Source organism: Myodes glareolus, chromosome 2 (genome assembly GCF_982192425.1).
Source record: "Myodes glareolus chromosome 2, mMyoGla1.1, whole genome shotgun sequence".
Lineage (NCBI taxonomy): Eukaryota > Metazoa > Chordata > Mammalia > Rodentia > Cricetidae > Myodes > Myodes glareolus.
This window is the reverse complement of record NC_142027.1, coordinates 45392754-45407309: the sequence shown is the minus strand read 5'-3', so window position 1 is coordinate 45407309 and position 14556 is coordinate 45392754. Positions and strand designations below refer to the sequence as shown.

The 14556-nt window shown below is 40.3% G+C and overlaps 1 protein-coding gene across 2 annotated transcripts in view; it reads right to left on the bottom strand.

Moving 5' to 3' along the window:
* Window positions 1–543: 543 nt before the first annotated feature.
* Window positions 544–14556, bottom strand: part of Gsk3b (glycogen synthase kinase 3 beta) — a 138827-nt gene continuing 124814 nt past the window's right edge. For both annotated transcript variants that reach the window (XM_085685634.2, XM_048422883.3), the window contains one exon: window positions 544–6055. In XM_085685634.2, the coding sequence (XP_085541760.1) occupies window positions 5988–6055 (68 nt within the window). In that variant the 3' untranslated portion in view covers window positions 544–5987. The remainder of the gene's footprint in view (window positions 6056–14556) is intronic.

The window sequence follows — 14556 nt, the reverse complement described above, 5'->3', positions numbered from 1 at the left end:
ATTTCCAAAGTGCAGGAGAAAAGATCTGTGAGCCACTGTAGACCTCTGGCTCTCCCATCACTCAAGAACCACTCAGCAGCCACTGTCTTGACATGAGTGACAAATCTTCATGCGGGAGGCCCAGGAGTGACCCTTGCTTTCTGGGGGGAAAAAAAAGAGACTTACAAACCAACCAACCCACCCCTAAGCCACCATTAACCGGCAACCCCAGCTCCAGGTAGCTCACCAGTCTGCAGAGTGGTTTCGATTCATTGAGGTTGCACAGCTCTCTAACAGCGCAAGGTGCTCGGAAAGACTAACCCTGCTGCTGTCCTATGATTCAGCACTACTCCGAGAAGGACTCAGGAATAAAGAATCTTTCAGGTTTGCGAGGGATAGCTGGCAGGTCCTAGAGTCCCAACTCAAATGGCCACAGTAGGATCCAAAAATGATGGAAACCACCCCACTTCTGCCACTGCTGGAATTACAGGCAGGTGGCACCACAGTGAGTTCCTTCTAAGAATGTTAATAGAACTAGTCCACTAAATAAAAGACCACACTCAATCGAATATAAATTTGTCTTTATTGAAGCAGCAATCACATGACCTTATATCTAACCTTTAGGCCTGACAACGAGCCAGCCCTAAAAAAAGGGTGTTTCTGTTTGCACTAAGAGACATAACATGTTAACATACATTATCCAGTACTGGAAATGAGCAGACTCAAACACGTGTTGGTTATATGGGTGATACAGACCCACTGTCCATGGCGTTCATGTTTTACAGAGACTCCCAAAGACCATTACTAATAAGACGGAAGTGAAAAGAAAATACAGTTACACCAAACCATGGACACAGTAACCAAAGACAGCAGCTTACACATGTTTTTACCACTGTCCCTCTTAGGGACATTTTCTTTCCATAACAGTATCTGCAGAATGTCCTCTACATTAAGTCCAGGGGTTTCCAGGCCAGAAGCTGCCCCTCCTGTCTATACATCAGAGCAAGGTCATTTCAAAGGAGAGTTGTGTGTTCATATCTTGACTTTTTATAACAAAGATTCATGTTTCTCCAGTTAGAGGAGAGGAGATGGCGAGTGACTATATGTTGCAATGGCAAAGTGGGCAGAAGAAAGAAAGAGGGGTGGGTACTGAAATAAAGACCACACACTTGTGAATTTTAATTTCATTTCCAGGCTAACCTACATTTTATTTAATGCAAATTACAGTACCAGTTAACTATTTCCAAACCAAGTCACATAGAACAAAATGTATTTACAAGGGAATGGGGGAAGGGGAAAAAACATTGAGCATACTTTCCACAAAAAGTTTATATTTAAAATGAAAAAAAAAAAACATTCAGTCACAGAGGCATTCAAGTAGTAATGTTATACAGCGTTTGCTTTTCCTTTATATCAAGACAGATTTGCACAAGTGTTTGCAATAGTTTGTATACAACCCACAGTCCTTTATATATATATATTATAATAATAATAAATTTTGTTTAGATTTGTTTTTAAGATGGAAGTGGTCACGCTAATTGGTATGTGTACAGGCCCAAGTGATCCATCGGCAACACATTTATAAATGCAAATATTACAGGCAAGCACATTTTCATACAACTATCTGTATCTGCCTGTAGACAGATATAGCAAGAAAAAAATTAAAAATTAACACAAGGTAGTCTACTTTGTCAAGCTAACCCCTTATGTACTGGCTGTCACTTTGTATTGTGGAGATACACAATGGAACAACAAGCTTGAATAAAATGGCATAGCCCCGCGAAAAGGCCCCAGACCCCAGGGATCACTTCCAAAGACTCTCCAAGGAGACCTTGGTCTGGGATTCTCCTGTGCTTCTAAGCTGTTTCTTTATTTTCAGTGGCTTCAGTTTTTACCAGAAAAGACAGGTTTCATCATAAAGGATGCGCACTTTCCATACAGGGGAGAAACGTGTTAATCTCTGTGATGAGAACAATCAGTAGTGTCAATAGGAACCAGACACAATTTCAATTTAAAACAAGGAAAGAAACAAAAACAAAAACCCCAACTCTGGGAGATCTGGCACTGGCCAAACTTCCTTTGGAAGATTCCAAAGTTAAAACCCTTAAAAGGGAAGGGAAATGTAACAAAATTGCCAGTGTCTTTACATCCACAGGGATAGAGAACACAGTCCTCTCAGGACCTCTGTATTGGTGTAGACAGGATGACCAGGTAGATACACTTTGCTAAAACACAAACCTAATAAATGAGTCTAAAAGAATTAAAGACTTAAGTAAAAAAAACAACACAGAATGTTATGGGAAAGAAGGTGCAGTCTTCTGCCATGTGCAATAAACACATGATGTCTCAAAAATAGCAACCTTTGGTTTGGTAGTGGCTTTTTTGTTTTTGTTTTCCTTCTTCTATTCAAGACATACAAAGTAGTTGGTGGCAAAATGAATACTTTTTTTTCTTTCAAAAGGCCATATTAGGCACAGTTAGGAAACTGATTTTCAAAAAAGAAATTAAAATGATGCTTCACCCAACAAGATGGCAGGAGGGAGGAACGGGTTCAGAGTCCACTTGACAGTCCTCACCAGCGCAGCACATGGTACAGCAGCTGCCAACAACTTCACCAGGTACCCAGACCACTGGTGTATTGAAAACCAAATGCCACCAAGACAGCGTGACTTCTTTTTAAAATCAAACAAAACTGATGTCTCTTTCTCTCGGTTGGAAGGGCAGTAGATAGGGGCATGGTGAGCGTGGGAGCTGCTCACAACTGCTGCAAGGCCCGTGTTAGGGCTTGGGAAAAAGACGAGCAAAACCCAATCGATCTGACATCCTCCAGCTCTAGGGCTCCCTGCACTCTACCAAGTTCCTGCATGGACTAAGTGTGAAATGAAACTGGTCGCTGTTACTGAGGAGACAGACACACCCAGAACCAAAAAAAGGCAAGGCTACAATGAAATGAGATTTCAAACATAGTTTCCTCTCCCCAACTCAAACTGTGGAGGAGCAAAGGTGCCGTTATGTTGTAACTTCAGATGGAAAGGGGACTGACAGGGATACATGGATAAAGGAAGTCAATTAAAAAACAAAACAAAACAAAACCAAATACATGGAAGCGAAGGCACTCCAAACTATATAGATACACTATACATTGCTAGAGTTATTGTTACAATAATACAGGCCGGTACCTACTGTACAGAGTCAAAACTATATGGCTTTAAAAAGCTCGTCTACATTTTTGTCTGGTTATTAAACAGAATCACTGCCCTGAACAGTAACTTTTTGCTCATTAATAACAGTTCCTGGGTCCACATATTTACATACAAAACAATAAAACTTAAATTTAAAAACATCAAAAGAAAATATAATATACAAGCTTGAATTTGGTGAGGAGCTTTTAATTATTATTATTTACAAAAAGATATTCAGACACCTGGATCTCACTTGTATAAGTTCTGTGATCCTGCCATGATCCTTGAGAAAGAAAAATCGTGCACCTCAGCCCTCACACACACATACATACATACACACACACACACACACACAATCGCACATGCACACACACAGAAATGCACACACACAGAAACACACATGCACGCACACACACAGGTTCGAGAAAAGCACCTAACCTTGCTCTTCTCTTACCCCATCTGGATGGTGGGGAGTATTTGCTAAAAACAAGCACTGATTTTTATGGACTCCAGCAAGTACACCAAGTCCAGAGTAGTGTCTGTGTCTGGCTGGGCAGTTTTATCTGAAAGCAGGTTCCCCTCTTAGGCCACAGAACCACTTATTCAGATTCTTTACAAATTCTTTCTGCAGATGGCCTTCCAAGTTACCCCTTCAAGGAACTATGCTGTCAAATACTTTGATTTCAGAATTCTTTCAAACTCTATCTCTCGGAAGCACTTCACAGAAAGTAAATGCCTATTTGTTTGATTTGGTTTGACCAAGCATGCTTCCTTTCTTGTGAACTTTGATAGACTCAGAGGTCTGAGAAACCCCTTTTGTGGGCCAAAGAGCTTAGCCGCACAGTGAGTGAAGAGTCAGACTGCTCGCTGCTGTCTTTCTACTATCGATTCATTTCGGCAGGCAGCGCAACTCTCTTGGAGAGTTACACACACGGTCGAAGAGGCATGACAGGGTGCTAGGGCCTGGACAAGGGCTGCCAAGAGACCCCTCTTCCCACCCACCTGGACGGCAGGACCCCACCCCAACATAACTGAAGGTGGTAATGAGGGCAAAGGAGGCTACACATAGCCAAGGGCTCGGTAGGCCTCATCATTTGCTGACCTTAGCAGACACTGGGGAAGGAGAAGGAGGAAGGAAAGGTGGCCATCACTTAAGTGATCTTTAAATGTGAAAGGTAACTGATTGTGCCTTAAAGATTCATAGGTCAAGTAATGGCCCATAAGCACCAAGGTTCATTTTAGAGTATATAAGGCCCACAAAGATACCAACCTTAAAAGGATCAACAAACTAGTTATGAATTCTGTTCCTCACTCAAACGTAATCCTTCAATTCTCCTTGCTTTCCAAGGAATATTGCTTTGTCTTCAAATAACAAGAGACTGATTCTTACACCATTCATTGATAAACAAAGAAAACTAAAACAAAACTCTTAATGATTGGGGGAACATTCTTTTCATGATTCAGTCAGTCAATTTTGATATTGCAGACAAAAAGAAAAGGCAGTATTGAATATATGTATATATAACATATATACACACATTGATATAATCAGTTTTCCTATAAAGTCAGCAGGTACAGGTGACTTTATCATTTTGATGTGTGGTTTTTAATATGCCTACCACTTAAAATCATAATGGCCTATCTGACATGCATCAATAAATAAATTTAAAAAGCATGATGTTAAAAAGCAGAAATTAAATATACAGTCTAGATTTGGATTTAAAATTAGAACTATATGTAAGAACGTGGAAAGTCTTGCAAGCTTGATTTTCAATTAAAATATGAAAAATAAAGCAGTAGACTGTTATAGTTCACATTATTTAGCTACAATGTCTTCTCTCAAGTGTATTTTTCTAAGGGAAATAACTTTAGAAAACTCTGGACAAATTCATTCACAGTGGTGAGATCTGCCCCTGGCCTGCTGCCTTCCTGTCTTTTGCCTTCTGATGCACCCAGAGCTCCTGGCTCATCACCATCTCCAATCTCATCTCAGGGCACCAGCTCAAAACAATATGAAGTTATACAGACAGCCTTTGGTCAGGTGAACCAAGACCCACCCCAGGGCATGCAGCTGTGGCTCTCCCTGCAGCCTTCCTAAGCCAGCATCTGCAACACTTGCACTGGTCAAGAGCAAAACAAACCTTAAGTAATCAATCACAAATCTTCCCTTACAGTTTCAGACTTTAGTGACCTCCCTGGGCTATGAACAATACACATTTCTTCTCTCTCTCTCTTTTTTTGGTCTGTCACACCTGCCATCAACCTGCCAAAGGCAAGTCTTCAAATACCCGAGGATATGTATACATTTTACAAGTGACATTAAGTCCCTGTTGAGTACACCTGCTAAGCTCCCAACCAATTTCAAGCTGTGCACTGTCTCAAAGTCTTACACTAGACTTTAAAATAAAACAAATTCAGAAAATAAACCAGCACAGAACAGGTTTTCTTCTGTTGTTGTGGGGGCATGAGGCAGGAGTCTGGTCTTTAAGGTATACAACAGCAGACGTCTGATTTAAAAAAAGAAAAGAAAAGATTGTCGTGGGAGAGATTGTGTGTTCTAGTGCTTCGCTCCTCCCCCCACCCCAGCCCTCCCACCCCCTGGATCTCCTGAAAAGTGAGAATACAATGAAACTGGTTTGTATTTATAGATATTTTACAAGGTTAAATAAAAACAACAATAATAAAAAATTGAACACTAAAATGAACAGGGTTTTTTGATTTTGTTTTTTTCCTCTTTTTAATTTTCTTTCCAAACGTGACCAGTGTTGCTGAGTGACACTCAAGTAACTGCTGGTTTTTCCTGCGCAGCTGGCTACTTGGGGCTGTTCAGGTGGAGTTGGAAGCTGATGCAGAAGCGGCATTATTGGTCTGTCCACGGTCTCCAGCATTAGTATCTGCAAATCCAAAGTCCCGAGAGAGCGTGAGCAATGTTATACCACAAAGAGCACAAGTACACTGCTCCACCCGCACACAGTGCCATGGTCGTCCAAAGCTGTTAGCTGATATGCTGCTTCAAGCAGACAGCAGGATGGCTTCCTTTCTGTTTGGAGCTAAGTGATGGTATTTTTGTGGGGAAGACAATACACTTAATACATTACAGACTCAGGGGAACAGGAGTCGTTTCTGTCTAGGCATTCGCTACAGCTGGGACCAGCAGTACTCAGGTTGGAGTCTAGCTCCCTGAAAACAAATGAAGACACACAGATGGGAAACTAGCTAAAGATTCTGAGTCATGCTCCAACATGTATCTGGTAAAGTTATCCAAGAATACCCTTTACTATTTAAGGGTACGTTGTTCAGTTTATCAACTCCATAACCACTGTACTTCCTTCCTTCCAAAACTCTTCGTTTTCCTGTTCCCCAAATAATCTACCCCACATCCATTTAACACACTAGGGGTCAGGCAACATGTGAATACTTTTCATTAACTTTTACCTCAAAATACTCCTGGCTGCTTTCACTTCTACTTTCATATAAATAAGGTGACCGCGGAGTCATACTACCAGGGCATGGAGACATCTTAGTCACTGGCATACGATATGTGAACCAGAACATACTCTCCAAAGCCAAGCTGAGCCTTTCCCAGACATCAGTGGATTGCTAGGGATGAGGCTTCATTCATGATTTGACATGACCTGCTGAAAGGGAGTTTTACTGTTCAGTCACCTACATTTGGTGTACCAATAAATACAACAAGAATTCCTGTATAGATACAGATATGATTCAGGCACAGGCTGTATTAAAAACATGCCAGAAGAAGCCTGGAAAACCAGAGATACTTCAGAGCTGTAATGTCCCCACAAAACATCCTTCTTGTAGCATTTCCTGTGCTCTACACAACTGTGAGCAAACGCACAATCATCACCAAACACCACACACGCCCCCCACTTTTCACACAAGATCACAGGAACTACTGCTCCATCTTTAAGCCCAGGACCTGAGAGGCACCCACTACACCCTCACATAAACTAGCACTGTGACAGCTGATGCCAACCAAACCAGCAAACTGCACATTTATGGCAACTTACTCTTTGGCAAAGTCCTATATAGCTAACAGTTTTCAGATACCTTTTCATGGGTGTATGACCTAATCCAAACTAATCTCCCCTTCCTTGAGTAAATTCAAAGACTGTTTACACGATCACCATGAAATGTACAAACCTTCTTATGTGATCATACAACTGGAAACTGAATGATAAAATCTGTAAACTCATTTCTAGTTACATGATCAGAAAAAAAAAATCTGTTCTGGGAAAAGGAAGAAGGCATAGAATCATCCTAACATACTGCAGCATCCTCCAAAATGACACCAGGGATTCATGCCTCCTGGCACCTATGCTCTTAATGTAGTCCTTTCCCACACTAAACAAGACTGACCTGCGTAACCAACCAGATACTGCAAAAATAATAGTCTGCGATTTCTAAGGCTAGGATATAAAAGATACATGTTTTCCACCTTACTCTCTCTACTGGACCACTTGGTGTAAGGAAAGCCAGCTGATAAGATCCAATTATGGCACCATGACAAGGCCCACAGAAAGGGTGGTTAGCCCTCCTGTCAACACATGCTTGTTAGCCACATGAAAGATACAGCCCAGAAGTACATCTTCTAACCCCAGGAAGCCATCAGATAACTGCAACCCTAGATAAACCCCCTTATTAAAAACAGATTTTTTTTTGCTCATATAATATATTCTGATTATGGTTATCCCTCCCTCTACTAATCCCAATTGCTCCCCACATCCCCTCCCATCCAAATCCACCCCCTTGCTGTCTCTCATTAGAAAACAAACAGACTAAGGGACAATAAAATAACAATAAACATAAAATAAAACAAAACAAAAATTAACACATCAAAATAGGACAAAACACATAGAAGGAAAAGAGTCCAAGAAAAGGTATGAAGAATGGACAGAGACAAAGATACCCACTCAAGAATCCACAGAAACACTAGACTGGAAGCTGTTCTATACACACAGCTTAACCACATCATTGAGACCCACGTCAGCCAGGTGGCTTCCGTGTTCCTAACCGAGAGAAGCAATGCTAGATAATGTTCATCCTGTTATAAGGTGCTAAAATTCAGGATGACAACTCAGAGCTGTAAACAGCGAATACATCTACATGTTGAAGAACTTAAAATGCCACTAAGGGTTGTCCCCAGAGGCCTAGGAAAGCATCAGTGACCAGGCCCCTCTGTATAGGACGTCATAGCTAGGCAAGACAAAGGTGACACCAGATAAACAACTGCTTCCTCCTCAACTGTTTTCTTAAAAAATTGTTTTCTGAGAAGGGTATGGAGTTCCAGGGTTTTTATGCTAGATCCCGTGAAAAAATGACTGTAAGAATTAAAACTACTTTTCTGATTGTTTCTTTTCATGTGCGCTCACATGTGCACGTGTGCACACCACTGTGTAGGTGAGGCTGAGGCGGGATCTCCTTTTATTGATCTTTCACCTTACTCTCGGAGGCAGGCTCTATCAATCAAACCCAGAGTTCACTTCTTTCAAGTCTCCTAGCCAGCTTGCTCTAGGGCTCTATCAATCATAGGGATGGTTGGTTGGCAGCCACACAAAAAGGTGCTCACATGGGTTCGGGGATTCAATCTCTGGCATGCTTGCTTGCTTGGACAGTAAGTACTTAACCACTGAGCCATCTCCCCAGCCTCAAGCCATTTTTTGGTTTGGCTGTATTTTTTTGAGATAGTACTTTATTCTCAGCCCAAGTTGTACAGGCTGGTCTTGACCTCTCAGTGACCTTCATGCCTCGGTTCCCTAAGAGCTTTATTACAAGTCTGTGCGACCACACCAGCTTCTAAGTTTTTGTACACAGAAATCTGTATCTGGTAAATATTTTCTAGGATAGTAGAACAGGATTGTGTGTGTGTGTGTGTGTGTAAGAAGGCATACTGCCCCTAGCCCCAGATTCTCAGAAATGAGGAAGTTACTAGATTCTGGGGTTATGGACTACCACCATCTGTATCAACACTGAAGAAACTACCTCATTGTAGGTTTTCAGGCCATAAACTCATCTCAACTTCTTTCTTCTTCACTCATTTAGTATTAGCAATTCCTATTCATTTGGGAGCCAGATGTGATTATCAAATGTAAAAGATGGGAGTCAGTGGAGGGTCACATTTAACACTCTTACAAAAGGTCTTAAAGGCAGAACCCATGGAATAGGTTGGAAGGTGAGAACAGAAAATAAACATAGTTGAGGTTCTAATGGTTCTGCCACCATGAAGCCAGTATTCCCAAAGTGTGGGTCTAGAAGAAAATGACCCTCATCCATAGAAATGCTTGTGCTATGGCCCAGTGGTAATGACAGAACATTCTATTTGTATTGACCAATGTGGTGAAAGTTACTACATATGGCTACCAGGTTGCAATTAAACATGAACACAATTTAGTATATTATTTGTCCTAAACACTTTTCAAGTTCTCAAAAATATAGCCATTAAAATTTTAATATTTCTACAACTGGCATATTAGAAGAGGATATTTTGGATAATCAAATTAACCTTGGGCAAATGCATGTATGCTTGAGAACTCAAATGCATTCCATTTCCTTGTTTCCTTTATTATGCTCGACCAACTTTAGTCTAATGCCAGTATGTTTGTACTTATCAGGCTTAAGGTTAGAAATCTCATGTCATGTTAGGTCATTTAAAACAAAATATTGGCATTCAGAATTATTATTTATAGTACACAGGTAATTTAGTCAAGCTATTTGGAGTGGAAATAGTGCTAATGTAGAAGAATGTCTTGTTATAACCTGTAGGAACAAACAAAAACTACTCTTCACTGGAACCAAGTGTACCCCCAAACTCACACTGACACTGAGGTTATAACCTACACCAATGAGATCAACCTCCACCTATGGTCGGGTTTTGCTTGTTTCTTCATAACACTTACTACAATCTTGATAATTAATAATAAGGGAAGGGAAACTCCCTCAGCAACACATCTTCAACTCTGTCCATATTATTCCCAGACAGAGGTGTGGCATAAGGTACAAGGAAGCTGCTGGTCATTGAGAAAATAGTGAAACATAGATGCTTGTGACTCAGTCCAGCCACCAGGGTTCATGGTTAGCCAGCAGTGAGACTACTCAGATCTGACCTGCTGGCAGCAGGGAAGTCTCAGCTGTCTGGATGCTCAGAAGTAGAGCACATTCTAAGTAAGGGACTTGACTGTTTGTGTAGAGAACCAAAGAACATCGGGTTACGGGTAATATATTTATTTTTTAAGTTAAAAGTGCCAATTTAGAAATAAAGAAAAAAAATAAATAAAATCAGGTAACTTCAAGGCAAGGAAGTGAAATCTGAGAATCACTTGGGGACATCTAGAAGAATGACCCACAGAGCACTCATCAACTGAATCAAGATTTTATATTACTTTAGGAGGAGCTGAAAATCCCTAGATAACATTTGACTTAGGACAGGACACGCTTAGGGATTCAGTTTTGAACACAACAAGTACCCTTTATCTATCGAACTATTCCCCTTTGGGACAGGGTCTCTCACTGGCCTGGAGCTCACCAATTAGGCTAGAAGGAATAACCAGCAAGTCCCAGGGACCGTCCTGCCTCTGCCTTCTCAGCACAACATCAGACACACACACCACCACGCCTGCATTTTATGGGGACTAAACTAAGGTCTCATGCTTGCAAGGTAAGCACTTTACAGCCTGAGCCAGGGTCTCATACAGTTCAGGTAGGCCTCAAACTCCTGGTCCTCCTACCCCTACCTCCCATGCCCAGTTGGCAGGTTGTATTTTAGCTACTCATATACAAGTTTACATAAACTTAGCTCTAACACAGAGTACATACAAATTTACTGGTGTGAGTTTGTTAAACTGCATTAGTTTAAAACAGAAATCTACGTATCTAGAAGAGCTATACACACTTGGCTGCCAGACTGATAACATGTAGAAGAATATACATGAGCACAGTGAAGTCTCCCCATCCCACGCTCCTAGGAAATGGAAAAGAACCTTTATTGCAATGGGAGTAGAAACTGGGACAGGCTGTGTGGAAGGCAATTTGACAGAATGTATTAAAAACTATAAAATTCCTCACTCCTTTAGCATCACTCCCAAAACCATTTAAAGGGAATAAGCAAGGCTTTATGCAATAAGTTTCAAAGCATTTTTCAGAAGAGCAAAAACAGTAAAAGGCCAAACAATCCTTAAATACAATTCTAATGTTCAAAGCTAAGGAATAAATTAAGTGAACTACCACAAAGCAAGGCACTCAATACTATTTAGTAACACAGTATGTGTCTACAACAGTATACTTTCACACTCAAAATATCATGAGGCCATTCTAAAAAAAGTACATCTCTCTGGTTACTCATATATAGACTAAGAAACAAAACAACATTATCTGTGATTACCTCTGGAAGCAAGGACAGAGAACATGCTATATTCCAAATTAACTATGTATCTTTAGTGAAGGAAAGAAAAACTTTAAAGAAGTCATGCAATCTTCTAAAATTCTACATACATTTGAGTTAGGCTAAAGAAAAGCAGGGAAGTACGGTGCGGGCATCCGGGGCAAATGCCATCATAAGCACTAAAACATAACACACTGTGAAGCTGGCACAGAGACGGTCTGGAGGGGGAGCTGGAGCAGTGACCCGAGGACAGAATTCACACAAAACAACTGTAAAACTAACAATGAGATGAACTGTTCTGGATCTTTCTTACGTAAGCAGAAAGAAATGGCTAGTGATGTACAAGACAAGAGGAATTTTGGAGTGAAAATAGGAGCGAGGAGAGCATGCAAAGTGGCTAAACTTACATAGACTCTAGCAAAATAGACTTCAAAAGGCTTAGAAAATAGGTAAGCTTTAGCCAAGAACTTTCAAAGGAGCTCATAACGGAGAAGAAATAGAGAAGAAACAGTACTTAAAGCAGCAGTTACTTTGATCACGTAATTGCAAACACTCTCACTGTGTGGAAAAGGGAAAAAAAATTAACCAAAAGGGTTCAAGTTTTAGAGGAGGGCATACTGTTCAAAGAACTGAAAAGAACAACACAAACCTACGGGGACAGCCTACGGGGACGGCCTACAGGGACGGCCTACGGGGACAGCCTACGGGGACGGCCTACAGGGACGGCCTACAGGGACGGCCCAGAATTGGTTTAGATCAGGAAACAGCAAGAGCTCTCAAGGTAAGAAAGCTTTCAAGAGCTTTCAAATCTAAAAAGACTGAACTTTTTAGAAGTTTAGTCTCCTGACCAGGTACAATGACAGAAGGTAGATCTTATTCAACTCATATCATGAGCACTGTTTTTGTAAAAGATTTTCAGCCAGGAGAGGAAAACAGGATCCTAATAAACAAATGCAACCCGAAGAAAGCGCAAACACACACGTTAAATGTCTTCTAATTCAGAAGCCACAGTGCAAGAAACAATTATAAAATCAATTCCACAATTCATTTAATAAATACTGAAGACACTACAAACTTCACTGACTCGAACTCTCCCAAACAAGACAAACTAGAACACGTTTAATTTTCATCTTTGACAGGGCTCTTCCCCCACCCCTGCATTGGAAAAGGACTGAGAATTTTCTTGACAACAGCAACTTCCTGAGGGTCTTTGTTTTTGTGCTGAGAGTCATGTGTAAATGACTATTATATAGTTAGTTTAAAGCTAAGCAAACAAGAGTGGTTACCAGTCACTCTGAGGTGACTAATCTCCAGTAAGACCTGCCTGGTTTCTCGTCTTATCAGTAACTGGGGTAAAGGCAATCTCTAGACCCTGTCTTGTCCCCTTTGGTATACTTGGTTTGTTTAGATAGACGCAAATGAGAAAAAAAATGTGCAAGTAATACGTAAGTTACAGAAAACCAAATGCCTTGACACTGTAGAACACTCTACCATTCTACAATTGAACATCTTTGTCAGGACTGAGAGCTACTCTTAAAGAGTTTGGTTGGTTGAGCATAATCCAACAAGGATTATCAAAGTGATCCGCATAGAAATCACTTTTAGGGTGTGTGTGGGGTCCACTTGATAATGGGTGATGCAAAAATGGAATGTGCTGATTTTGTTGGCAGTAGTGGGTTCTGTTACTGGAATAATCGTGAGATAGATTATCTCTTCTCAGTAAACAGTGAAGAGGCTGAGATCTAGGCTTTAAAGTTGAAATCATCTGTATTCATTAGACTAACATCCTCAATGGACAGAGAAAAGTTGCTCTACTTAAATGTCCTAATATCCCTTACATTCAGCTCATTCGATATTCAGTCAAATGATCTCTGAAGAAGTTTGTGTGTGAGTCAATGGTCCAGATAAAACGTTTCCAGACAGTGACTGAGACGATCTGAAGGTGCTGAGAAAATCTAACACACACATAACCCTGGAAGAAATTCACAGAGAGTTCTCTCTATATATTTTCAGGAGATTCTTAAGTCATTTAGAGACATGCTCAACTATAATGCTCCAAGATACTGAAGCATTTAAAGGTAAAAGTACTGCTAAAACTAAAACATAAATGCAACACTAAAATGGTCTTTTGGGGAGGAATTTCAACACTGACACTCTACCTTAACAAAACTATATATATATATACACACACACAATGTGTACATACACATACCCCTTCTTGACAATTTAGCATTGTCACCAACATGATTTTAAAGATTTACAAGTGTCCCCACAATACTTCCACAACTGTTCAATCTTCATATAAGAATAGATTCCACAATGAATTCAAACCATTTTCTGCTGTTTGCCACCCAGAACATTGTTGTCCTGTCTATCATACATAACAAAATTTGTTACTATAGCCTTTGTTGTTATATATGTGATTCCTATCTCTATATACAGTGGCATTTTCTTCTACTACTAGATATATTAGGAAGCTAAAGCCCTAAACTGGGATTAGTGATTTTTAAATTTAAACTTTGATGGTTGTATATTCTAATATTTTCCAATGCATTTTTAGTCACTGTGCCTACAGTGGCTACCTGAACACTGAACACAACAGAAGGAAAAAGTAATCAAAACATTTAATGTAGTAAACACACTATCCTTGCAATTTTCAAGAAGGGCGAGAAATTATGACTACAAAATTTAATAGTCAAAGTTTCTGGAGAGGCCACACAATAAGAACTAACTATATGTCCCCAGAGTAACATCAAAAGGACTTTAGGACTCTATCCAGATATGTAAAAATTTATTTTCTTTGCTTTCCCAGAAGGAGCAACAGAAAGAATTCATTGACATCTAGGCACTGGAAGCCACTTGGTAGTTCTGGCCATTAGTCCAAAGCTTATCTCACGACAGCCAGCATAATCGTGGTTAATGGCATCTTTTGTCAATCTGTCTTGTTTTTCTACTTCTGTCCCACTTATTTAGGACTGAGCTTTGCTTCCAGGCCAAAAA